Source organism: Echinops telfairi, unplaced genomic scaffold, assembly GCF_000313985.2.
Source record: "Echinops telfairi isolate 266 unplaced genomic scaffold, ASM31398v2 ScPeMD7_7420;HRSCAF=8458, whole genome shotgun sequence".
NCBI lineage: Eukaryota > Metazoa > Chordata > Mammalia > Afrosoricida > Tenrecidae > Echinops > Echinops telfairi.
Genome location: NW_022111320.1, coordinates 54,289,842 through 54,317,118, shown reverse-complemented (window position 1 = coordinate 54,317,118; position 27,277 = coordinate 54,289,842). Strand labels below are relative to the sequence as shown.

General features: G+C 53.4%; 1 protein-coding gene across 10 annotated transcripts in view; it reads right to left on the bottom strand.

The window, feature by feature from the left end:
- Positions 1-27,277, bottom strand: part of CACNA1D (calcium voltage-gated channel subunit alpha1 D) — a 364,222-nt gene that overhangs the window by 32,252 nt on the left and 304,693 nt on the right. For 3 of the 10 annotated variants that reach the window (XM_045297543.1, XM_045297539.1, XM_045297544.1), the window contains 8 exons: positions 23,630-23,740; positions 15,533-15,616; positions 8,843-8,971; positions 6,886-6,951; positions 6,567-6,658; positions 5,030-5,189; positions 3,994-4,121; positions 3,805-3,901 (listed from right to left, as the gene is read on the bottom strand). In XM_045297543.1, coding sequence (XP_045153478.1) covers positions 3,805-3,901; positions 3,994-4,121; positions 5,030-5,189; positions 6,567-6,658; positions 6,886-6,951; positions 8,843-8,971; positions 15,533-15,616; positions 23,630-23,740 — 867 coding nt within the window. Of the gene's footprint in view, positions 1-3,804; positions 3,902-3,993; positions 4,122-5,029; positions 5,190-6,566; positions 6,659-6,885; positions 6,952-8,842; positions 8,972-9,341; positions 9,387-15,532; positions 15,617-16,050; positions 16,135-23,629; positions 23,741-27,277 lie in introns of all 10 variants that reach the window. The other 7 variants (XM_004715209.3, XM_004715208.3, XM_045297538.1 and 4 more) reach the window with 4 other exon arrangements.

Here is a 27,277-nt window from a genome sequence, read left to right as displayed (position 1 = left end):
ACAGGCATGTACATATATAAATATATTTATATATGATGATGGGGAAATAGATCTATGTGCATATATTTATAAGTTTAGTATTAAGGTAGCAGATTATTGGGCCTCCACTCAAGTACTCCCTCTCAAGGCAAGAATACTTTGTTTTATTAAACTGGCATTCCATGATGCTCACCTTCCTGACAGATCACTGAAGACAAATGTGTGCATCAGCCAAGGTGGTGAAGAAAGCTGATGGTGCCTGGCTATTTTCTGGTTTTAAAACGGAGGTGAAATCCCCAAGACATAAAACCCATCATTTAAAATGTCTTCAAGGAAAATTCAGTACCTTCACAATGTTCTGCACCCATCATCCTCAAAGGAAACCCAGTCCCTAGTGAACAGTACAGCCCTGGTTTCCCTCTGCGTGCTGCCTCCACGGATTTGCCTGCTCAAGGTACTCCCTGTACACGGGCTCACACCATGTGTGGCTTTTTGTAGCTGACTTCCTAGTAGCATGTTCCCAGGGTGCAGTTGCTTTTGGAACGCATCCATCCTTTATTCCTTCTGAGGGCTGAGCGCATCCCACTGTGTGAGGGCTGCAGTATATTCGGCTTGTGACTCATCAGCCGGGGGACATTGCAGCTGTCTCACTTTCTGGCTACCGTATGTCGCTCTGTTACGAACATTGGTCTGACGGCGTGTTTTCAGCTCTCGGGATAACCAGGAGGAGGACTGTTGGGTCACATGGCACTTCCAGTAGGAACCCTGGTGGTTCAGGGGCCGCGCATGGATTTTGAAAAGTTGAAAATATGTGTCTTCCTACTTTATTTTCTTTTTCTCTCAAGATTGTTTGGCTATACAAAATAAGCCCTTGCATTTGCTTAAGAACTTTGGGAGCACACTTCTGACTTCTGCAGAAAGACAGATTTTGGTGGGACTCCCCTCTAGTCTGTACATCGCTGCGAGTACAGCCACCTCACATGAAGCACTGCGTATTAAGCATTCTAGTCTACGAGCAAGGGGTCACTTGTTCTTTGCTTGGGTCTTCTTTCATTTCTCTCAGCAGGATCCAAGTCTTTCACATACTTGGTAATTCATTCCTAAGTATTTTATTTTTATGGATGATGTTATAAATGGAATTGCTTTCTTCATTCCTTTTCCATATTAATTACTGCTAGTAGATAAAAATACAGCTGATTTCTGGTATCGATCTTATACCTTGACATTTTGAATTTATTTATTAGCCCTTCTTTGTGTGTGTGGATTCTGAGACCTTCTACATACAAAGTCATATTACCTAAAGATTAGGAATAGTGTTAAGAAAGAAAATTTACATAGAAAGTGAAGGATTGCTGACAACCAGACCCCCTGACACTTATTCTGTACTTAGCCCTCATCTCATCGCTTCTCTCTCAACTCCCAATTCAACAGGCATTGGGGGGCTACTATAAGCCAGGGGGCTCTAGGATAATAAAGATCAACATGTGAGTTACAAAGCAGAAATGCTGACGCTTGGCTAGGGTGCTTCCCTTGAATTTTACACTTGCACCTCACCATTACAATCTTCTTCTCCCTCTTGTATTGACTGACTGTCTTAGGGTGAGAGCTCTGTTCTGGGCATATCCTTCAAGGTTAAATAACTGCACATGTGCAAAGGCCAGACTGAGGGCCTAGATCGTAGGTTCCCAGCCAGCAGTGTCCACTGCTCTTTCTGACTCAGGAGTGCCCCCCTTCAGGAAGCTTCCCTCAGGTGAGACTGCCAGGCAGTTGGTCTTCCAGAGAAAGACCCACACTCCCTGCTTCTCCTGTGTCCCTCTGACGCTGCCACTGAAAGTCAGAGGACGGTGGTGAGTGACCCCCAACCCCCCTTGGGCCCCAACTGCTTCATTTGCAAATGCAGATGGGTATACCTATGACAAAAGGGGATCAGAGATGATGATCGCTGGGATGGAAAAGTTTCCTGGCCGCTGCAAAGAGGCTTTGTTTCTCTCCTCCTTATGGATGGACGAAACTAGAACCTTGTGCTCACTAGCCCATTCCTGCGGCCCACCCTAGAGCCAGCCGGAACGCGTTCCCCAGCAGGTTCCAGGGGTAAGCCACATGGACCTCTTTACCTTACAGGCACTTAGATTCTTTACGAAAGGGCCTGGACACCCACACGCAAGAAGAACCAGACTGGATACAAGACTGGCCCCCCTCTTAGATTAGGAAACGGCACAGAGGCTGATCCTGGGGAAGGGGTGAAGCACTCCGCTTCTGTGGCTTCTTCTCTGAAGAGTCCCGCCCGAACAGAAGCAAGGATGAGGAAAAGGCCCCCAAGAACGTGCTCCTGGAGCTTTGGGGTTTTCTGGACAGGGAGCAAGCAATTTGATGCTCATGTCTTTGGAAGTCTAATGCCTGAGTGGGCTCCAACAAGGTCCCAAAGAAAACCCCATTCTCTCTTCACTCCGATTTTTCATGGCTGTTTTGAAGCCCCTTGTGTTTTAAACGTTGCCCCACTGCTCTCAGCTCTGGTTACTGCGTTCCTGGGGCTGTCCCAGCCATGGCCTAGGATCCCCTGGGCAACTGTGCAGACTGTGCTTCTAAAAGTAGACTTTCAACCAGACCTTAAGTTTCTCCTTTGAAAAGGGAATTGTTTTCTGTTGTTACAAACAACATGAGGGTTTCCTGTGAACTCTATGGAAGGAAAACCAACTTCAAAAGGGGTGGGTCCCAGGAAGAGGAAAAGAGTGGCCAGAAATAAAATCCTCCACTTACAGGTACCTGAGCATCAACAAAGGGCTGAGAAACATTAAATGGGGAAGAGACAGTGCCCTGAACACTTGGGGCTGGCACACTTGAATCTCCATCTGCAGGGGAATGGCGCACAAAGACCAACCCAAGACAGATGGAAGAACTGAATGTGAATCTACAATTTCACTGTCTTAACTCCAGTTTTGAATATAAAGCTGTAAAGATCGTGAATGAGAAAGTAGAGACAAACTTAAGGTCCCCATTTCAGGGCATAAAATACTATCAAACATCATGAAAAGAACACACCATCTGAGGAGGCGAATGAGGAACCAAGGTCGGAGAAAGAAAGGAAAGCGTGGCAGCGCAGCAGGCGGATCGATCTCTACCATCTACAGGAAATGGCAACAAGCTCAACCAGACAGAGAAGAATCGACTCACATCACAAACGGCAAGTGCTCCCTGCGTCCTCAGCGAACCTCGAGCCCATGCCGCCTCTGTTCCCACTTCCACCGCCCTCGTTCAGGGGGTGCCTTCATTCTCAGAAACGCACCGGCTCCACTGTCCACATCTACACTGCCAACAGTCTCCTTTCTGAAATGACAATCTACTCGGGTTCCTTCCCCGTCTCTCCCTGTTTTCCACGGACCTCGGCAAGGCGCAGAAGATGGCTCCTCACCACCACGAAGATGTGGCTCGGCTTGTGCCAGTGGCCTGTGGCTACTTCCTCCTGTGGTCCAGCCACAGAAACACCTCACCATTTCCCTACGTGACATCTGTTCTCTGCCGCCGCCGCCGCCTCTGGACTCTCTGAGCTGCCTTCGTGCAGCGGCTTCCTTTCTGACAAACTCTCCCCTCTCCTTCTGGGCTCATTCACCTGCCACATTTTCAACCACCCCCCCAGGGGCAGATGCAAGATTTCCCTCCCTAGTCTTACTGTTGGCTGATGGGGTTCCCAAGCCTACAAATCTGAGAGTTCCTCAAGGCAGAAAACACACTGCTTACTCGCTTCCGCATCCCCAGCACCTGAAGCTGCTGAGTGAACAAAGCAAGGAGCCCCTATGCGGTGGCCCGACACGCCAGCGCGGCACTTACCTTGCAGGCCACCCGGTGTGGACACAATTTCCCAAATCCCAGCGGTGGCTGGATGCGTCGAAGCAGTGTGACCACATCCAGGTGTTTGATCCTTCCCCTGGAAGCAAAGCCCACCATGAGGTCCAGGGTAACACTGGCCGGGCTGACCCTTCAGCCCACACCAGCCCAGGGGAATCCTGGTCAACCTACTTGGCCTCAGGGTCATATTCTGACCATATGCGTTTGAATTCATCTAGATGGTGAGGCCCCAGAATAGACCAGTCCCGGGTCAGATAATCAAAGTTGTCCATGATGACGGCCACAAACAGATTGATGATCTGAAAGAGCAAACGAGGGGAGAGCTGCAGCGGCGGAGGAAGAGCTGAGCTGGGCCCCAGCAGCTGCCTCTGGCCCACACGGGCCCCTTTCTTCAGGGAGGCTGTAGAGTTTTGCTTCTGTTTTTCCCGCTGGAAGAATGTATAAGACAAGTGCTGGCTTCTAGATTTCCAAGTGGACTTTGGTACCGTTCCAGAGGAGGGTAGAAGGATACATTCGCTGGCCGCCTGGGATACAATACAGTTTCATATATTCACTCACAGTCTTGGAAGCAGGATTGGAAATTTTCTAAGAACAGGAACCAACTGCCCTAAGCAGGTGAGGCAGGGGAGACCCCAAACCTGGTGGTTCCAGCCTCCTCTTACATCATACCCACTGAACTCCCTGCCATCAAGTTCACTCACAGTATCCCATGGGACAGAGCAGAATGGCCCTGTGGGTTTCCAAGACGGGAAATCTTGCTGATGTGACGGGCCAGGCACTGAGCCGCTAGCCATAAGGTCCCCAGTTGGAGCCCGCCAGCTGCTCCGTGGGAAAAAGACAAGGCTGCTACTTCTGCAGAAATGTAAAGTCTCAGAAACCCACAGGGCTGTCCTACCCATCCAGGTCAGCATGAGTCAGAACCGAGCTGGGTTTGAAGGGGAAATCTTTACGGGATCTGAAAGTAGCCTTTTTCTCCCACCAAGTGGCTGGTGGGCTCAGACTATGCCCTGGCAACCAGTTAGCAGCCCCAAGAGTAACCCACGCTTCCACCAGGTCTATGTGGTGTGGTGACACAGGCCTGGTGACACAACATCCCCCAGCTGCAGGGTGGAGTCTGCAGTGCCCAGCAACAGAGGGCACGCCACGGGGGCCGATGGGGCTGCAGCCCCAACACTGGCCAAGCATCGCTGAGCTGCGTCTCGCTTACCAGGAATGCACAGAGCATGTAAAAGCTGATGAAGTAAACGATGGCAAAGTTGCTCCCGCACGTGTACTCCTCGCCGGGGTCATAGTCGGATTCTGGGTCACAGAGCTTCCCAGGGAGGCAGGCCAGCATGATCTCCTGCCAGGCCTCTCCAGTGGCACATCTTTGTAAGATGAGAGAAGGAGGGAGCAAGACAGAGAGCAAGATTTTAATATGGGAAGTCAGACTCGAGTTTAAACACTTGGGGAAACAAAATTCTTCATTAGAGCAAAGCTTAGAAAGTTTGGCCACAGCCAGTTTGAATTTGAGAAAATTCAAAGTTCCTACTTATGTTGAAATGCAATCGATTCTAATAACTGGTGGCACTCTTCACTCTGCTTGATTTATAACAAGAATTGGAAGCACAATTACCATGTTGATTTTTCAGGTTAATGGGATATTTTGCTTTTGTGCCTTCTCAAACTTTCAGCTCACTCCTTGTCTGTCAGTGTGTCCTACTGTGATGATGAGATGCTGACTGACATACACTGGACATGTTGTCAGGAGGGACATGTCCTGGTGCAAGGCCAGTAAGAAGAGGAAGACCCTCAAGGAGATGATCGACAGGGTGGCTGCCACAATGGGCTCAGACGTCGCAATGACTGTGGGGATGGCCCAGGGGAAGGCCAATGGTGTTTCACTTTCATGAATGGGTTTGCTGTGAGTCTGGGACAACTCCAGGACACCGGATGACTACTTTAAACCCCTGTATGACAGCGGCTGAACTGCATCTGACAGCTTGATTAGATCCCCACTCAATGCTACTGAAAATAAGAGCTGGAAGCAATCTAACTTGCAAAGGGCTTGTTACTCCAGCCATGAGACATTATTTCCACAATTCTCCAACTCTTCCTCAGAGTTATCTAATGGAGTTGAAAACACTCTATGAAATCTGAAACTGCAAATACTAGGCTGCTCCCCACTGGATGGGCAGAAGAATACTCTCTTACTGCCATCGAGTCAATGCTGACTCATAGTGACCCTACAGGGCAGTGTAGAACTGCCTCTGGGGGTGTTTGAGACTGTAACTTTATGCAGGAGTGGGAAGCCCCGTTTCTCTCCCGAGGAGTGCCTGATGGTTTCAAACTGCTGACCTTTCGAATTGCAGCCCAACTCATAACCACTAGGCCACCAAGTCTCCTTCAAGTCTCCAGGTGCTGCCAACTTCCCATCCTCCTGAGGACACTGAAGGCGGTGCTGGTGCCCCTGTGCGAGTCTCATTTCCCCACGGCCTCCGAGTGGACCAGGGAACTCCCCAGGAGGAAAGTGTGCATATGAGCACCCCCAGCAGCTTCACAGTCCTACGAAACTCTCCTGGGATTCAAGTGTCGGTGTCTGTCCTTACACACACACCACACACCCACGACACACACACACAGACATGCTGATACACACACACACACATCATTAACTGGCAAAGGCTGTACTTTTCTGGAAACATTTCCCTGCCCTGGGGCTGGCAGAGTGCTCCTGGCCTGGAGCTGAAGGGCGAGCCCATTACCTGAAGAGCAGCAGCACTGCCTGGGGGAATGTTTGGAAGTTGTTGTTTCTATTGATCTGGTTGTTGTCTCTCATGGCAACTTTCCCAAACATCTGTGGGGAGAAGCGAACAGGAGAAATGAACAGGCTTTGTTCCACACGCCATGTGTCAGATTTAGAACCCGGGCTTTCCCACAGTGCCTGGCACTGCACTCATTCAACCAGGACGCACCACCACCCCCTCCGTGCAGCCTCTGTCCAGAGGCCCCTTCCTACAGAGCTCTCCCCTCACCTCTCTCTCTCTCTCTCTCTCTCTGGCCCTAGTCCTGGGGCTAGCTCACCTGCATGCCAATGACAGCGTAGATGAAGAACAGCATGGCTATGAGCAGGGCCACGTAAGGGAGGGCCTGACGGGAGAAAGGGCTCTGCTTACCTGGGGCTCCTCACAGCACGGCGAAGCTGGGCACAGAGACGCATGTTTGCACCCTGTGCTTCATGTCTCCCAGTGTTGTAGTGAAGATCCAGGCCGGGACAACTGTGGAATCAGGCTCCCTCCATGGCAGCACAGAGTGCACCCTCCCACGGCCTGGCCCTCAGCAGGCTCACCATCCAGTAAGGATTTCTGAAGTGGGCACTGCATCCCTCAGAAGCTTATCAAACTGCCCCCCACCCCCACCATGCACACATCTAGAACACCTCCACACCCTTCAATGTTTAGTGTTTGGGGTGGGGGTGTCGATGCAGGTAATGTTGCAAAGGAACACCTTCACACAGAAGCACCCTGCTTCTTTATCCAAGGGATTTGATGTGGGCGGAGCCTGCAGTATTGGGTCAGGGAAGAACTCCATTCTGGCCGTCATTGTAGAAGGCCAGCTCCTTTCTTAAAATGCACACTTTCTGGAAGAACCACAAAGTTGAGGTCGTGGGCTAGGGGTAGCAAAGAGCAACAGAGAGGGCATCAAGCCTGGGTTCTTTCTCCTCTGTGACAACAGTCACAAGTGCTATGCAACAGATCAGACACAGACCCCGATTCACTGCCCCACTGCCCGCAACTCCACTTCCAGCGCATCACAGGCCACGGAGGACCCCGCAGGCGTCATGCTCTCCACCGGGCATCCGTGCTTACAGCACCTCCCTTCTCCTCCATCTGAGGAGGCAGCCAACAAGGTATCCGCACCCCAACCTGTTCCAGTTGTGGACCTGAGACCCCCCAGCCTGGTCTGGTCCAGTAGCTTCCTGGGATCCCACCAGGCTGCTCTCAGCCTTTCCTTCCCATCATGCCACGCACTGACTGAATGCTCAAGCCTCTTCTCACCACGGCTCAGCTTTAGGAGCAAAATCAAGGTAAACAATTGTTCTTGAAAAGTAAGAATGACATCATAGATGCAAAGAATGGTTTCACTCTCAACTTAAAGGAGTTCACTCACGAGTGTCAGTGCTTAATGGACCATGTTTTCATCCCTTAGAAGAGACCAGGGCTCACTGCCCAGAGGCCTCCCTCAGGCCTGCCTTCCTGGGGGAGGGGGGGCAGCCCCTCCCTCCCTCATGGCTTTCCTTCCTGGGGCTCAGCCTCCAACCCCTCCCTCGGATGCCACCCTTCCTTCTCTGCCTGGGAAAACACAGCCCACCGTGGAGAGATGCGTATAGGGGCGTTAACACCAGTCACCTCGAAAGTGCGTGAGGGGCAAGTTTGGGTTTTGCTGTATTTTTAGAGCTTTGCTTTTATTATTTTTGAATTTAGAAAGTCCATATGGATTGGTGATTCGCTTTCTAATGCTTGTGCAGATCCACGAATTTCCTACATGTGTGTGAAAGCCTCTGCCCCCCTCTCCACAGTGGGTGCTGGTGGGAAAAGGACAGGAGACGCCGGGTTCTACTCAGGAACAGAGCAAAACCACGCTGTGCCAGCACGGGGCATCAAGGGTGTCGAGTGAACCCTGGCTTAAGCTTACACGTCCTGGCCACAGACGGCCCAGAGGTGGACGTTGGGTGTGCTTGCCCACCCGGGGCACTGGCCTTGGGGTCTGATCCACACCAGCTGACTGACAGGACTGCTGAGCCCTGGTAGAAGGGAGCTTCATGGAGAACGGCTGTGGTCCTGGCCAGGGGCATGCTGTGACCTAGCCAGTCACCACTGGTACCCACGCCGCTGTGAGAAAGCGCGGCAGACCTCTCGGGCGCGTGTCCTCCTGCTGCCTGCGGGCAGCCACCCTCTCTGAGGCACAGGGCCTCTCCTGCACGCCATGTGCTTGCTGCCCTGGAGGGAGTTGGGGCAGCTACCGCCGGTGCGGCCCTTACCTGGAAGGACTTAATGAAAGTCCATAGCAGTGTCCGAATGCCTTCCCCCCTGCTGAGCAGCTTCACCAGTCGCATCACTCGGAAAAGACGGAAAAAGGTGATGGAGATTCTATTGCTCTCTTCAGAGTTCTGAAGGGTTATCACGGAGAGGTCAGACCCAACGGAAAGCAGGACATGCAACACTTTCAGAAAACACAGCAGCAGATGCGGGGCGACAGGGGAGAGTTGACGCTGTGCTTCCAGGGCCGCTGCGCCTTACAGAGCATGCTATGAAAGGGAAGGTCCCATGCTAACCACACAGGGCTTGGGGAGCTGTGTCCACACGGCACATGCACGGCCGGGAGAAGAGCACTGGACACTGGTGAGTGCAAACCACTGCAGACACTGCTCTGGAAGGACGACCGACCATGGAGAGACGGACAACCGTGGAGCACTCCACATGGTCGGGTAATCAACTCGGGGAAGAGGCCCAGCCCTGGGGACCAGTCACTGATCTTACCCCAGGCGCAGCAGTTGGGACAGGGACACTTTCACTTTCAGTTGGCTTTAAGAAATCAAAGATTGAGAGCATGTTAATGAACCGGAAGGGAGCAGCGCCTCAGGACAGCCACGTTCTCCCAGATGGAGAAGATCCAAGGTGAGAGTCTGAGGCCAGCATGCCTGTGCCTCGGTGAGGAGAGGCCGGGGCCGTGTGGGGCTGGGCGGGCGAGCAGGCCGCTCTCTGCACAGACACGGACACACACTGTTGCTCGGCACACCCTGGGCGGATGTGCCGGGGCAGCAGACACGGACGGCCACTTTGCCAGAAAGTGCTCCGTTCCGCCTGAAGGGAGGCTGGTGGGGACACGGGCGCTGTAGGAGGCCACTACTGGTCCCCAGGGGCAGCAGGGCGCTGGCAAACAGAGCAAATGCTCCTGGAAACTTCCCAAAGCACTCGGTTCCCGGCGGCCGGGTGCCTGGGTCAGTGTGGCTCTACGGAAGTCATGAGAGCGCTCAAGGGTTGGTGTCTTCTCCTTCACCGGGGCTCTCGGCAAGGGCATGCAGACTGAGCTTATCTTCTGCCTCTGCCATCTCACCTCAAAGCCATCGTCTTTTTAAAGGAACAGACTTTTGTCTGTTTGTTTGTTTGTTTAATGTAAGAGTTTCACCAAACGAGGAAGTTGGTTTTTCTCTGGCAGAGTGCCCTCGGGCTCCTGTACCACCTCCCAAGGGAATGTGTATGGGGAGGCCTTACTGCCGCCGTGCCAGGTGGACACAGGCCCAGCACTGCGGGCCTCTGCTCACGGGGCCCAGGGAATGGATGTAACTGGAGCGCTTGACTGCTGGACTTTGGAAAGGCTCACACTGCATCTGCTCAGAGATGGAGGGGCCTGCAGGCTGGGGGGTGACACTCCTGCTGTCTGTCTGTGGTTTGTGCTTGCCCCTCTACCCCGCTCGGAGTCTGGTAGCCCATTTGGCCAGCCTTTCTGATGGGTGGAAGGCCAGCAGCTGCACCGACTCTGGTGCCCGCGCACCCCTGTGTCAATGGGCCATCTCTGAGGGTGAACGAGTCGTGGGCTGTGCACGTCAAGCCATGGGTCTACTTTCGTTTGAAAAAGCACAAAGGAAGGGGGTCAGCACTGAGGAGGGCAGGGTGAGGCAGCACACCATGCAGGGAAGGGAGAGGAGAGCAAACAGCACGCCAAACTGCATGCACCCCATGTGGCCAGCGGTATGGCATCTACCTCCTCCCCAGCCATGCTGGGCAGGGAGGACTGCAGGGGGAGATGCAGTTGCCAGCATGAGAGACAGTGCAAGATGCCGAAACATCTCACACTTCCCTCCCCCTTGCCCCCACCCCCCAGGATGGCTGTGCCCAAACTACAAGTGCCCGTGAGCCGGGAAAGGGCGGGCGGGCGGGCTGCTCTCAACCTGGGCTGCACATGCAAACCACCAAGGGTCTTCAGTGAGACCCCTGGAACTTTGAATCTCGCTGAGCTGGGCCTTTCAGAAACTCCCAAGTGATTCTAAGGTGTGCCCCCCACCCAGCCCCAACGCTGAGAGTAGTCACCTCAGGCCAGGGTGAGGCAGACCCATCTTCAGCTGCTTTCTTTCAGGCCTGGTGTGACCATGATAGGCCACTGGCAAGGCTAGCGATGCTTGGGCTATGACAGCTAAGAGAGAGCCGGGTTCTTCTGGTGTGCTCAGACGGGCTCGGCCACTCCCGGAGAGCTCAGGCTCCCTCTGCAGCTTCCTCACAAGGGACAGGGGTGGCTTGGGCACAAAGGGCGAGAGAATGCTCTGCTGGACGCCTGGAGTCCAGGCAAGCCCATTTCCAATCTCAGGGCGCTCCTCGAGAACATCGCATCGGGGATGAGCTCGCTCCCCAGGGAACTTTCCAAAGCCAGCCGTGAGGGACTGCGCGCCTGATTCTCAGCAGGGAGGATGCCAGTGTGTCATCCCAGGACGTGCACAAAGTGACTCGGGTGGCTCTTTCCAACACTGAGATGGGAATCTCCAGGTGGGGACTCCTGCAGCGAGGCCCCATAACCCTCAGGGGGTCATGCTCCACAGCAGGGCCTGCAGAAGTGTACCGAATCCCAGGGGTCTCCTAACAGTCCTTCCACCCTCTTTCTCCCAGGGCTCCCAAAGCTAGAGCTCTGGGTACAGGCTCTGGGCCAGTCCCCTGCAGCCGTGGGCGTCAAACCCCCCTGCAGTGTCCCACGTGAGACAGAGGGATCAGGGTGCACTTTCTGTCATCACTGCATCTGTGCCTGTAACCTCTAAGCCTATGCTGTTGTCCAAAGCCCGCAGGAAGCCAACCAGCAGGCCAGAACAGGTGGGCCCGTAGCCCCGATACATCCTGGAAAAGCCAGGCTTGGGGGAGCGGGGGTGGCAGGGGAGGCACTGACAGAGCCTCTCTCTGACTACTTGTCACGTGAAACAGAAACCCTCTGGGACCCTCTGGGAAAGAAAAGTTCTACATTTGGGGCTGCTGAGTCCGTGCCCACAAATCAGCACCACGAGACCTGGCATGTGGGGAAGGATTAGATAAGGAATGGGGGGCAGGGGGATCTGACTCATCTGACCACAGGTTGAAGACAAACAACTGGACGGACACATTTGGTAAACCAGGCATTTGATAAGCCAGGAAACGCCTCGGCCCCGAGTGAGTGCCCTACAGACTTTACCTCTATTTTCATAGTGAACTCCAGCCCAGCAGCCAAGGTTGCTCAACAACGTTCTGCCTCTCCAGCAGGAAGGATCATGGGGAAGTGCAGGCCTCAGGGCAGCCACCCTCTTGGGCCGGGGAGAGTGTGGAGCTGGGCCGTTTCACCACTCAAGGAACACACAGGCATAAAAGAAGCAGCCACAAGGAGCCCACCAGCCACCAGCCGACAATGCAGCAGCTCTGTGATGTAATGACCAAGTGACGGCCACCAAACCATGACTAGAGCAGGGTGGGAAGTGTGGGAGGGGGTGGTGGGCCGCGAGGGGCTAGGTGAGCATGCAGGCAGGACAGCGGAAAGGGCCATCCAAAATGTTTTTGCAACAAGGAAAAGTGTACCCTCCCCCCACCCGCCTCCACATAGCTCTTTCCTGGAGACTATGTTGGCGAGCCACGGAGCCACGTGTGACTGACCAAGACAGCCCCAGCTCAGGCCTGTGGTTGGAGACAACGGAAATCTGGAGTGGGAAACAATTTAGATGGCCATGACCAATCCTTAGTGTGTCCTGTGGAACTCGGTGAGAAACCAGGGTGGACAAGGCCAAACCAAGTATACAGTCTCTGAGCAGGGGCTTGGCTTTAACAATGACTTCACCGTATATATGCTTATATATACTTGCCGCTATAATTTTCTAAAAATAAAACCAACATGAAAATCAGTTAGGCAACAGAAAGGGAAGATGAGCAGAGGTCTTAGGGGAAGAGAGCACAGCAGGTTGAGCATTGCAATGACGATGACAAGGACACAGGGCAGAAGCACAAACAACAGGGAACAGAGGGTGTGCATGCTCAGCTGACTTGGGAGTCCAGGGGGGTAGCGTCGTCAAGGGACGGGGCATGCAGGTACCCCTGGGAAATGGTATGTGTGTGCAGTGGGGGTGGGGGTGGGGTGCAGGAGCCAAGTTATGGCTACATATACATATATGTACACATCACCAGAAGTTAAGGACAGTTTATCCATTCTATCTCTGTGCCTCCCACAAAGTCTAGGTCAGGGCTCAAAGACGGCAGCGCCCTATGTGTGTCTGCTGGGAGACAGCGCACAAGAGAAGGCGGCCTTGGGCATTCTCTCTGGGGCCACGGGCTCACAGTGCCCAGCCCAGGAATGCCATGCTCCCTAGAGGTGGCATTCTAGGGGTCCAGGCTGGAGCACAGGCCTCATCACCTGCTGAGGGTGGCTTGGCCTCAGGCTACAGCTATGCAATGACCGTGTTTACCAGGATAGTGTTAAAGCCTAACTGTGTGCCAAGAACAGGCCCAGGGAACGCCTGCGATGGAGAGATGCTGATGTCAAATGCTACTCAGTGTGGGCTCGTGAGAGCTAGTCCTTCCCTGACTGACAGGAGGGGAAGGAGGGCAACGCTGGAATGCTGTGGAGCAAGGCCAGGCCAGAGGGAGCAGGAGGAAGGGCAGCCCTCATGTTATACGCTGCCGGCTGGAGGCAGCCGAGGCGTTAGAAAGCTGGGCCATCTGTGTGGTGGACACAGCCCTGCTACATCCTGGTACCCGGAAACTAGGCGTTACCATCCAGCACTGGTAGAGCCCTGCAAGCACCATGCCCTTCAGGAAAATGCATGGGAATCGGATAGTCCACTCTTTTCTTTTGTGTCACATACCCTCAAACTCATGAAGGACTTGTTCCAGGGCACTCACGTCAGAGCACCCTGACGTCGGTTGCAAGCAGTGCTTTACTCGGTGCGATGACTCAGCAGGCAGGTCTTTGCTCGCCAGGGCGAGACCCATGCCATGCTCCCAGCAGCACCAGACTGCGTTTCAGTCACACGGAGCATGCACTTTTGGAATGATGGCATTTTAGAACTGACTGAAGGAACACCTCATAAGAAGTGGGGGTCTGATGCTAGCTAAGGAATCCATGTATCTAGCGCTAGCAAAATTCCCCCTTCTCGTGGCAGGATTTGGGTGTGGTGGGGCTTACAAAGCACCCGTAGGGGCCCAGGTGATGTCTTACAGTTTGCGCCCCCTATAGAACATGGAAAACCTACACTTTAAATAACCCCAACACATCTGAGTTCTCAGTGGAAATGCTCACAAACACTCCCATCACTGTTGCCCCAACATGCCTGTGAGGGCAGGTATCATTTACCCCAATGGAGACATGAGGAACCCGAGGCCTGGGCCCAACAGGTCGGTTCTGAACTAGGCCCAGGACTGCCAGGTCTGGGGATCGCTGGGGCTGTCCCACGAGCACAGCTACGTGCTGCAGCGATGGAGGGATTTCCTGTCCTTGTGCGACAGGGTGTGGCTGGGCACCAGGAAGGACCCGCAGTCCTGTGGTGTCAGCAGGCGCAGCGTGGCAGCCCCTCCTGGCCCCGTGCAGGAGTAGGGAGCCGGGCTGGCAACATGAAGCAGAAAGCCAACGCTGCACAAGAGCGCCCCCCCTCCGCCCACCCCATGCATTGCCCATCCCGGAAAGGGTTCTGCCTAGCCTGGCATACACACAGACACCCTTTAAGACTGGTTGATGAACTGGTAATGGAGACCATGCGGTCAGAGCCATTCCCACCAGCCTTGGGCCCTCCCAGTCCATGCACGTGCCAGGCAGAGAGGAGCGTGCGTGTGTGTATGCGCACGCTGCTCTCCTTTCTGCCTGCTGTGCGAGGGGCGTGCAGGGCGGACACTGCGTGAGGAGGGCCCTGCACCTTCTGTGCTGCTCCTGTGCTCTGCTCTCACCACAGGCTTCAGACGAACGTGTCGGAGGGCGTGGGAAGCCCCCCAGTGCGCACGGGGCCCTTGTCAGGCCTGCAAGAGGCCTTTCCCAGCTGCCCCGCCCACTGCCACTGAGTGGACCTTGACTCCTGACCACCTGACAGGACAGAGCAGAAGTGTTCCCTAGGGTTTCCAAGGCTGTCAATCTTTATGGGAGTAGACGGCCATATCTTTCACTCAGAGTGGCTGGTGGATTCGAACTGCTGACCTTGCCATTAGAAGCCCAGCGCCCAAGTCACGGTGCCACCAGGGCTTCTTTTTGGGTAGCTAGAGTGTCCCCCAGTGTCCTCAGTGGGACTCAGATCTCTCTGAAGCACACAGGTTCAGGTGAGCACACGCTGTCCTCGTGCCCGGGCCTGCCCGTTGGACTTCTCCCGGGTGCACACAAACATCCCTCCATTTTCAGCTAGGGAAAATGAGCACAAAGCACTCACTTGGCAACTGCCTGAGAATGTTCACGTGCTCACACAGTTGATCATTGGCCCTTAAAACTTTCTTAAGGCACTCTTCACAATGATCGTTTTAGTTCCAAAATGGCATCGGTGAACACAATTTTCACTCCACCCCTTTCTTTCTTGGATATGGGGAGAGGGGTGGGGGAGGGAGACGACAAATTACTGTCTTGGGGGGCGGCTGGGGAGGTCTTTGTCTGGAACCCTGGCATGGACAGTGACTCGTGGATAAGATCTCTAGTCTCCTGCATGCGAGCCTTCGTGAACACAGTGATATTGTAGGACACAAAGTTTGTTACTTACATTCACTTCAGTTATAGCAATATCAACGACGCTGCCCACAACAATTAAGGCATCAAAAGTGTTCCATGCATCAGTGAAATAGTGCTGTTAGGGCGAGCGTTCGGAAGACACAGAGGAGAGGAAGCACAGCAGGGAACAAGAAGAAAAGGACAGTGGCGTTACAAAAGGCACCTTCTAGAACAGCATCACCCAGCTCCTGGACACCTGTGCCCTGAAAGGGGCACATGAGAGGCCTGCTGCTTCTGACACAGCAAGTAGACGCCATGAGAGACTCTCTGCCTCACCCTGCCTACCAGTGGCCCAGGCATGCGGTGCCCCTAAGAATGCCGTAGGATAAGGCTCTGCCCTAAAAGGCTTCTCTCGTGAGGAAGCGCCTAGCTTTAGACCAAGTGCGATTGAGACCTGTGACTTGTCCAGGTGGCAGCACTGCAGGGCAGGGAGCAGGATGTGCGCAGACAGAGCCGAGAGGACGGCGCAGAGGCAGGCAGGTGGTGGGCGGCCGGGGCCGGCATACTCACGTCAGCTTCGCTGAGGGCCACGTCTACTATGCTGCCGATGACGATGAGGGAGTCAAAGGTGTTCCAGGCGTCACTAAAGTACCCCTGGACAGAGCAGGCGAGTGAAAGGCCACCCGGGCCACACAAGAGCACATCCACGTCCCCGCAGCACCCGTAGCAACCAGGCAGGGTAGGAAAGCCAGAGGGGAGGTGACAATACTGCTCACTGGTGGAAAGGGGCACAGAGCTGGGGCTGTGTACGTGTACTTGTGAGAAAGCGAGCACACACACACACACACACACACGTGTACACACGCACACACACACACACACCACCACCACCATTCTGAGCAGCGCCAAACCAACAGGCATGTCTGCAGGGCTGAGGGCGACATTGGGCCCCAGGGTGATGACCTCATGCCCTCCTTGCTGACTGGACGCTGAGGTCCGCCCCCTCCTTCCACAGGGCTGCAGCGCCTGACTTCCCACCCTCTCCCACTCAACGAGCACTGTGACCAGGCAGTCCACATGCTCTCCTTGTTACCAACGAGTAGCTTCGTCACCCTGGAAACAAGCCGGCAGACCCTGCCCTCATCGCCAGTCCAACAAGGGCTGCAGTGGCACGCCCTGCGGCAGGCAGACCCAGCCAAGGCCCTGTCTTCCGAGAATCCTGGGTCTCAGGGGCACACGGGCACAGCAGCAGTGCTCTCTGGCCTGAGGTTCAAAATGAGGGTAGAGAATGCTGCCCTGGCCGTGGGAATAGACCACCCCGTGAAGGGAGGTCCAGGTAGGCTTTTGAGAAGCATGCTGGAGGAGGAGAGGCTGTGGACACACTCCCTACTCTCCTTTGAAAGAAGCCCATGCTGCCAACAGGCTCGGCCTTCTATTCAGCTCTCTGGCTCCTCCTCCTCCTCCTTGACTACACCCCCAGCCTTCGCCCTCCTTCCCATCCCCAACAAACACCACCTTGCTCGTCCACATTTCCGGAAGTGTCTGCAACCCTAACCTCCTCATTCAACTGGGCACGTCCACGTTCTTTCCCTCCTCCAGCTCCTGGATAGAACTTCCTCAGAGCCCCTACTGTGCTGGCACTTACTCCAGGTCTCTGTCTTCGGGCCAAGCCCTCCGAGATGAGGACTGGCTGTTATCCCATCGCCCCTCCAAGCCCAATACCCAGTCCCGAACTCGGGAAGTGCTAGATGCGCCTGCGCGGTGCGGTGCCTGTCTTTTTCAGCAGCAGGCTCTCCACTGGCCATATGCTTTGTCTAGCTCTTGCAGCAAGACTGAAGGCACAGCGTCTCCAATAGTGTGACTTTGAAATCTGTATTTGAGGGGACTTCAAAAAGACTGTGGACAAATAGCATGAATAGATCATGGAAATTCCCCCACAAACTCTGTAAGACCCCTCATGTATCTTCTTCTGGGCTTGGCACACTAGGGGCCCAGTGAGTGCCTCTGGCCTCTGCGAAGTCCTGGAGCAGAGGGAGGGATTAGGAAATGCAGCACGCAGAGCTGGAGGGCTCTGGTTTCAAGAGAAGCACTGCCAAGGTCAACCACTCCTGCCTATAAAACAGTTGTGGCTTTTCACAAAGTTTAAATGTACTTTGGAAATAAAAATTCAAGCCTGGATTGTCTATAGAGGACCTAAGACTGCTTATAACCTTGACCAGGTGTTGCTGCTCAAAGAAAACCTGCACAGAAGGTCCTTTGAAGTATCCGGTCCTGTGAACACGTGCTGGGATGCAGGCCCAGAGGCGCTTTGCCTTTTGTGGAGGCACAGACGGCGAGCGCTTGCTGGCTGTCCTGCTCGTTGGAACAGGAAGGATCTTTCCTAGTTACGGTTCTTCTCTGCAGGTGCAGTTACAGGGGAGTGAGGCCACTGAGAGACTGTCTAAAACCCCATCTGAAATCAGGTAAGACTTTCTTATCCAACTACCTTGACGCCTAATCTACTCTCTTTGACTCATCATGCCTCTTTCACGCTTTTGACCCCAACCACCCTCCTTTCAGACATCTAGCTCAATCGCGGTGGGCTCGCAGAGACACAGAAGGGCTGTGCCTGCGCTATTTGATGATTTGCATGCACCAGTGTCGTGGGGAGGCCTGTTTGCAAGATACCACAGCTCACAGCTCCAGCTCCTCTTCGCATGCATTCGTCCGTAATGATGAACAAAGGGGCATCGTCACGGCTCAGAGGTGGGTGGAGCGCTTGTGCTGGGACATGGCCGACCGCTGCTTCTTCCATCGCGGAAGTCTTGCGGCACACAAAATCAGCAGAATACATGTTGTCACCAAGGCGCCTGGCTGTACCTGTGCAGCACCCTCTTGCCATTATTTATGTCGTCATGAACAAGTAACTCATAGTTTGTCGACTGTAGTGACAGAGCCTGACCTCTTCTTCCTGGACTTTCCAGTAACTCCAGAGCTGAGGAGAGTGGGGCGGATGTCTCCTTTCCCCCAGAAAGGCGTGCATGCCGTCAGTCGAAGCTCCCTTCTTAGCAGCAGTGCAGCCCTGCCTGCACGGGCACCAGGCATTCTGCTTCCTCACCTCCACCCATCTCTGTGCCAGAAGCCCTGCTCTCCTCCAGGGCCCACCATCCAGCCTGAGGCCAAGCCCACCACTTCCGCCCCACATGCCGCTTCCTCCTCGGTGCTGCATTCCACAAGAGCGCACATCGAGTTCTCACGCTTGAGTTGTTCCTCCATGGAGGCAATTCTAGCAGACTGTGGAATCTCTACACCACTTTACCTGGCCACCAGGTGCGCTTACTGCCGTGGGGTTGTTTTTTTTGGCCATAGGACTTTGTGACAACCTCTTCAATTCTCCGTCCTACTCACAAATGGTGCAGGTTCTACAAGGGCCAAACCTAGTGCTCTAATCAATGTGACGAGAGGCTTGAGTTGGTGGAGGTGGCTCGTGTCGTAGGCTCTGACCAGGTGGCCCAGCAAGGGGTGCAGGGGAGGCGGAAAATACTCACCCTCCCTTCCTTCCCCCAGACTGTCTCCTGCTTAGTGAAATCCCTGTCAAGTGAACATGGCTCAGCCCTCCCACCCCTTTCCCACCAAAGTTACCATCAGCTACACAGGAAGCGGGAGCCAAGACAGGCTCTTCGCCAGAGGGTCCATGTCCTCTGTGCTCTCCACTCACCCAATTCTGGTGACTGAGGTCTGAGGCCAGGGCCCCTCCGGGGGAACCAACAGTCAAATTTAAATTTTGTTTCTTTTTAAAAAAAAATCATTTTATTAGGGGCTCGTACGACTCTTATCACAATCCAAACATACATCAATTATGTTTTCTTTGTCCAGTTCCACTTGCTTGAAAAGACCCAACAAGTCAAACAAATGTAAAAATAGTGTATTACTCAGAAACGGACTGACTCCACAAATTTAAAATCACAAACCACATCAAGGGGGATCGCAGGGTTGGCCTGCGCTCCTCTCTTTCAGAGCCTTGTTCCGATGGTCAGTGCCTGGCTCCTTTCTGACAGCGTGCTGAAAGGCAGGTCCCCTGGACCCCCGGGCACAGCACAGGCTTAGTCTGTGTTAGGGGGAGTGTCGGGGGAGGCAGGAAAAGCAGCCTGAATCTAGGCTCTTCTCAACAGCGATTCTCTGAAAAGGTCTACAAATGACCCGTCTTGTGCTGTTCACCCCAGCAACCAATCTCTGCCACGGAGCAGCTTCTGTCAGGGACTGGCTGGGCAGCATCTGGCCAGGGGTGAGGCACAGCGCCAACTCTCGGCAGAAGCAATCACTGGCAGCCTTCTAACAGTACACCTGCTTCCAGAGGTCAAATGAGGTCTTAAGGCCCGTATTCTGTGTTGGTCACTCGGCACTGTCCCTCTGTCCAGATGTTCTCTAACAGGAAGACACTGCTCAGCCCCTTCCCTGCATTCCTTTCTTCCATCCCCGATATCTGCCTAGTGGCAGGCACGCAGCTGGTCACCAGTTAAGCGGGGGCAGGAATGGAGCGCTGCCAATAGTGACACCTCACGGCCCACAGCTGACAGTTGCACACATGGAGGGCATCCAGGGCTGCCCCTGGCTGGGCTGGAAGGATGGGGTCACAGGTGAGAACTCTGGAGGCAGGCCTTAAAGGATCACAGAGTTGGAAGGGCTTGCAGGTGGAAGCATGTGGGTGCCCCAACCTCTAGCGTATTCTTCAAGAACAGCTGAGTGTGAAGGCGTGAAGAGGGAAGGAGCAGCAGGAAATGAGGGCTTGGGGAGGTAGAGAACGCAATGGGTGGCCAGTGACCTAATTTCAGCAGAGCAGCAGCAAATGCAGGCTTACAAAGGAGTGTGTAAAGGCTGGAAGGAAAGGGGCTGAGGCAAGAAGCAGGGAGATCATTCAGAAGCAGTCCCCCGCCCAAGGGGGTTGGCTACTGAAGCCCAGGACGTGTGCATGCTGCAGGGCGAGGTTAGCTCCCACTGGCTGACAGGTGGAGCCCAACCTAAAATCTAGGAATGATTTGGCCTCAAGGGTTACTGCCCATGAACACAGACAGCAGAGCTGTATGCTACTGAAGAACTGAACGAACAAAGCCAGGTCTTCCTTCCAGGAGAGGGACAGCACCCCCGGGACCACAGCTGGGGCTTCACCACGAAGCCTCATTCCACACAGGGCCTGGGAGGAGGCAGGACGGGGTATGCAGGGCCCACCACACATCCAGCTTCCTCGTGGAGCACGGGAAGACCTTCTTCTTCCCTCAAGGCCTGTCGTTCTTTACAAGAGGCCAAGGGCGTGAGTACGACACTTCTGACGTCGAGTCAAGATCGAAAGGCTTAGGACAAAGATCCAGGAACCAGTGTGGATCTCCAGAGAAAAGCGCACAACCCTGGCAGGACAAACCATGGGAATCCTGCTGCTGGAAGCGTGCGGGGAGAACTGGAGACCCCCAGAGCCGTCCAAGTGCTCTTTCCAGCCCCGAGCCAGTGCTCTGGCACAGCTACTTCCTCCTACACCCCCTCCTCGGAGCAGGAGCAGCTTCCGGAAAGGCTTGTTTTCTTACCCAGATCATGACCCACTTTTCCAAAGCCATACAGGGGTGTGTCGCTCTATGCAGAAAGCACAATGAGGGTGCAAGAGATCGGTCCCCAATTGCGGGATGGTCCCTCCGGAGCGGACACTGTGAGCAACCTGCATGCTCCCACTCCATCATTTCCCCTGGGCTTTCCCATCCCCTTCCGCTCTGTGCTTACAGACAGCTCCCTCCACCTGCGCCACCAGCCAGGCCTGCCTCAGGCCTCACCTTGTGCCCCCACCCCCACCCCCGACATCTAACACAGAATTCTCTAAATGTGTTACCCCCTAGGAGACCCCCTGGGTAACAGGAGTCAGGAGTCCTGACTGTCTTTAGGCCTTGTCTCCCAGATTGCTTCCTCGCCACCAGTACAAACTGCATCTGTCTCTACTTCCTGCATTTGCAGCAACGAGACAGACACTGTACTAGCCAGGCACCCCATTCACAGAACTCCTCACAGCAACTCCCCCCGCCCCCTTTCCTGAGGGAGAAAGCAATGGAATCAGCTGGGACTTCCACCCAGCCAAATGTGGCCTCCTGGGGCGCCGTCCCTTCGGGAATGTGTGCAGCTCTATCCCTCAGCAAGACCAGCCCTCTGAGGAGGAGCGTGTGGCCTCACCGACTCCCAGTGGGAGACAGCTCCCTTAGGCGTGGCTGGCTCACACTGAAGAGAAGAGCCAGGAAAAGGGGTTGATTCAGGGCTTCACTTCCTAGCGAACAGATGGATCCCCTCCCTGTCCTTGAGCTAGCCACCGGCTGCAGGGAGCACGGCAACCAGGCCTGTGAGGGTGGAGATGGGGCTTCTGTTGCATAACAGTTGTTCTCAATGCTAATCTGAGGTTATCTTACATGCGCCCACACTAGTTTGCTGAGTCAAATGACACAACAGCCCAGCTTCCAGCGGAAATCGCCCATCTCCACACTCTGATCTACCAGAGCTGATTATAAGTTAGTTCCTCCCCCCCCTCTGGTGTCACTGCGTTGCTCTCACGAAACAAGCACTGTGCTCCCAGACTGCCAATGCAGGGGTCTGCCAGCGTGCGTGTTCACACACACACACACACACACACACACACACACACGCACGCACACACACGCGCACACACGCACGCACGCACGCACACTGTGGGTGAATGAGCTTTCTCCTCAGCCCAGAGCAAGCTTTAGAAAATTATGGAGATTTATCCATGGAGAAGGAAGACACAGGGAGTCTAGGAAATGTCCTTACTGCATTTCCCAAGTATGGTCAACACTCGCACCCAACGGCCTTTCCACCGGGACAGGCAAAGGTTGCTCAAAGGAGGACAGCAAGAGGAAGGCAAACCCCACCCTTAAAGAGGACATTACAAGATGGACGTGGGGAAAGGGAGGTTCCGATGCACGTAGGTATGGACAAGTCACAGTAAATTCCATCTGGCCATGCAAAAAGTGTCAAATTTGACCCCACTGCAATCAACCCAATAAATCACTTACTAGTGTCCTTTCTTTTTGGTCCACAAAGATCTGATACAGATTGCATCGCAATTTACACAAATTAAAGAAAGGAACAATTTTGAATTAGAATTCCATGTGAGCTGGGGAGTCTGTGAAACCATCACCTGCATCATCTCTGCAGTGCTGAGAGCAGCGTGATCTGAATGTCTTGCACACAGGTGCTGACACACGCTTACTGGCTCAGCGGGCTCTGCCATGCGCTCTCACTGGGGGCATGGAGGACTCTGCCAGGCCAGAAACCGAGGGGCTCAGGGCCCACAGGCCAGCCAGGATCTGTTTCTCTCTAGGATTTCAGGAATGTGCAATGGTGATGGTGACAGGGGCAGGAACTACACTTCTCACGCTGGGCTGTCTGCTAAGGACAGACCGCACATAAAATCAGCCCTCTCTCTGCAACTCTATGAATTAGGGTTGTCACTGTCCTCACTTTTCAGGGACACCGTATGCTAAGGAGCCTGGCAGGTTCTGTGCAACAGATCTCATGTCTTGCTCTGCTTTAACGTGAACATTTTCTAAGCTGAACAACCGAAAGACCTGGAAGCAGCCTGGGGCATGGCGGGCCCGTGCTTGGCCTGGGTGGGAGGTCTGATGGGTCTCCATAAAAGGGTGCTGCAGACCGGGAGCACACACAGTCCGGGTCTTGCTGCCCAATCCCTGAGAGTAGAACCAGGCCGGTTTTCTATTCTGTCTGAGGGCTCACACTCACACTCCTCCTCCAGGGCTCAAGTAATGAGGCAGGTTTTTCCTGGAGACAGCTGATCATGCTGTTTCTAGTAACAGAAATTCAACTTTCAAAAAAATCTTTCTACAAACTCCAATCCTCTCCTTCCTCACCACCCCCCACCCTCCCGCTCAGAATCGTTCTTCACGAGGTTTTACACCGCTATTTTCCCCGATGTATGCAGACACCCTAATCAGATTTTAATGTTACAAGATGATAACCCAGTTAGCGACTAGGTCAAGTCAGCACAACTCAGTAACGCACAAGGCAACAGGAAATGGGTGCTTTCTTGGGGGTGTGGGGCGGGGGTGGGGTGATGGTGGCATGATTCATCAACAGCCTTTGAAGAGAGGGCTTAGCAACTCACCTTAGGTTTAAATGCAATGACTTTCAAAACCATCTCCACTGTGAAGACCCCGGTGAAGACCATGTTCAGAATGTCCATGGCATCATTAAACAGCTTCGACTGCTCATAGTGCTGTGGAGGGAGACAGAAGCACAGGTCTCTGAGGCTGCGCTGCAATCTGACAGGGGCAGAGGAGATGGCGCTCAGCCGCCGAGTCCTGCAGGTGTCCTGCGCTCTGCCAGGGAGACCACCTCTCCCACCCAACACTCTCCCCAGTCAGTGGCTCAGTTGGATGGGCACTGAGAGGCCCTGTGGCCAACAAGCCCCACCACCTGCCCCAAGGTGGCTGACTCCCTGGGGAGGATGAAGAGAATGGGGACATCATGGCCTAAAGGTAAAAAGGGGAGAGAGCACACTGTTTCTCTGTCAAAGAGTTTACAGAATTCATCCTTTCTTCATATTTCACATATAGGTGGCATTTGTATTTCAGGCCTTGACCAAGACATTACACACCACAATAATGTCCCTGGACAAAGGTAGAATTTGGTTAGGGAAGAGTTTTATGCCATTGACGTGAAGGGCTTTAACATACGTCCATTCCGTGGATGCTGAATAAGGTGACATTACCTGGAATTCACACTGCTGTAGCACATGATGTGCAAGACGTCTTCCTCATTCATAAAGGATTGCTAACTTCATAGAAAGTGCCAGAAAATTACCTGTAGATTGTGGGGGTGGGGGTGGGGTGGATTCAGCAGGAACTTTTTTTGTTAAAAAATGAATTCTTTATTGTCAACTAGGTGGAGAGGTGTCTAAATTTCAGTGGTAGAATCCTTGTCTTCTTGGCACTGTCATGTCAGTTCCAGCTCACACCGACCTATGTACAAGGGACTGAAATGCTCCTGCCTCTGGCCAGCCTCACGGCCCATGGCGACCTGGGGCCCTCCGTGCAGCCACTGTGTTGGTCTCTTCTGTGAAGGGACTTCCTCTTGTTGGCTGATCCTCTACTTTATCAAGCAGAGGCTGGTCCTTTCTGATAACACATGGAAGAATGTGCCACAGAGCCCTGCCATCCTTACTGCCCAGGCACATTCTGGCTGTGTGTCTTTCAGGGCACCCTTCCAAAGCACCAGTGCCCGTGGCTGTCCTTGCTCACCGTCCGGCTCTCAGGGCATGGCGGCGCAGGGTGGGCTCGGAGGACAGCTTTGCTTTTAGCACTTGAGAGAGGTTCTGTGCAGATCTGCCCAAGGCATTATGTCATTTGAGTTCCTGACTGCTGCGTCCAGGAGCACTCATTGTGGATCCCAATAGAACGAAATCCTAGACAACTTTCATCTTTTCTGTTTATGATGACGTTGGCTAGTGGCCAGTTTGTGAGGACTCCTGTCTGCTTTGGGTTGAGAAGTAATCAATCCTGAGCGCTGTAGTCTTTCCTCTCCACCAGCTCGTGCTTCCAGGCCTCCTCACGTTCAGCAAACCAGGTTGTATAGTTAGATCAGTGGTTCTCAACCTGTAGGTCGTGACCCTTTGGGGGCCAAATGACCCTTTCACAGCGGTCACCCGATTCATAACAGTAGCAAAATTACAGTGATGAAGTAGCAATGAAAATAATTTTCATTGGGGGGTCACCACAACAGGAGGGACTATACTCAAGGGTTGCAGCATTAGGAAGGTTGAGAACCACTGAGTTAGTGAAATTTATGTCAACTTGATGTATGAAAGAGTCGGGTGGTATCCACCCTATCAATCAGGTCACAGTCTGATGATGCCACCCTGTGGACATGGCCTTCTCATAAGGAGGCCCTACTGACTTTAATAGCTGCCCAAGCCCTGCCATGTTCGCACCGACCTGGGATCCACCTGTCTCGGCACCCATTGGCCTGTGATCTTCCTGCATTCTGCATCATTGCACATGGCGGTCTGAGTCTGAAGGGGGACTTACAGACTAGTATTAGGTTTGTGGACTTGATTTGGACTGAGTTGGGATGCTTTCTTGATATATGGTTACTTGATATAAAGCTCTTTCTTACACAGACACAAGCGTCACTGGATTTGTTTCTCTAGTCAACCCAGCTGCGCGCACAGGCTATTAATGAAATCTTCCTTGAATCCACAGACGGCATTCATCTTCATCCTGTTCAGCTTCTCAGAGCATTTGCTCCGCAAACACATTGAGTGAGTGTGGTCAAAGGATATGCTCTCTATGCCCACCTTTCCTCCTAGGCAGGAGACCTGGGTCCCATTCCTGGCCAATGTGCTTCCAGAGCAGTCACCACCTGTCTGTCTGTGGAGGCTTGTATGTTGCTATGATACTGAACAGGTTCCCGCAGAGCTTCTGCCTAGGATGGACTAGCAAAAAGGTGTTCGGATCTACTTCTACCTCCACTTGCCTGCCAGTTTGCTAGCTTGTGTGCTGCTGTGATGCTGAAAGCCCTGTTACTGGTGTTTCAAATACCAGCAGGCTCACCCAAAGTGAGCAGGTTTTGATAGAGCTTCCGGACTAAGAACAGACTACAAAGAAGAAAGCAGCTGACCGCTTCAGAGGAATTAGCCATCGCCAAGCCTATGGACAGCACTGAGACACTGTCAGTGACTGAAATCAAAGGACCAGCAGCAGAGCACTGTCAGAGCCAGAGCCAGACGATGAGCCCGGAGGTCAGAGGGCACTCGAAACATGAAGGAGGAAGAGCTGCCTCCTCAAGGCAGAGTCAGTCTAACAACAAGGCGGAGCAGAACCTGCAGGAGCGACGCCTGCCGATGGGCATGGCTCCAAAGGCGCAGCAGTTGCAAACATCAATTCCTAATTGAAACGTGGAATGTACAAATCTAACACAAGTAGAAGTCACTAAAAATTAAACAGAACGTGCCAGTAAAACTGTTAAAAGCAAATTAGTAAAATGTAGAGACAAAGAAAGAACTAGAACGATAGTTATTCTAGGTGTCAGTAAGCTGAAATAGAGTGGTCTCAGTCATTTGGATCTGAAAATCACACGGCTCTCCATACCAGGAGGAGAACAGTCGAGAGGAATGGCGCTGCACTCACCATCACAAGGGACTGTCTGTCTTGACGTACAATGCTGTCTGTGACAAGACGTCTATCTTGCATGCCCAAGCAGTATATCTAGCATTCAAATTTATGTACCAACTACTAAAGCTAATGAGGAAGAAACTGAAGAATTCTACCAACATCTACAGTAGGAAACTGATGAAACAGGCACCCAAGATGCATTGATGATTACTGAAGGTTGTCGATGCAAAAGTTGGAAACAAAGAGGAAGGAACGGAAGTTGGAAAGTCTGGTCTTGGTGATAGACACAGAGCTGGAGACTGCAGGCTCTAATTGTGCAGGACCAGCGACTTGTTAAAAGCACATTTGTACATCTGTTGCCATCATCATTCTCAAGACATTTGCTTTCTACTTGAGCCCTTGGTTTCAGCTTCTCAGTTTTCCCCCTCCCTTCCCGCTCCCCTCTCCCTCACGAACCCTTGATAATTTATAAATCATTATTATTTTGTCATATCTTACACTGTCTGACGTCTCCCTTCACCCACCTTTCTGTTGTCCATCCCCCAGGGAGGAGGTTATACGTAGATCCTTGTAATCGATTCCCCCGTCCCACTCCATCCTCCCTCCACCCACCTGGTATCGCCACTCTCACCACTGGTCCT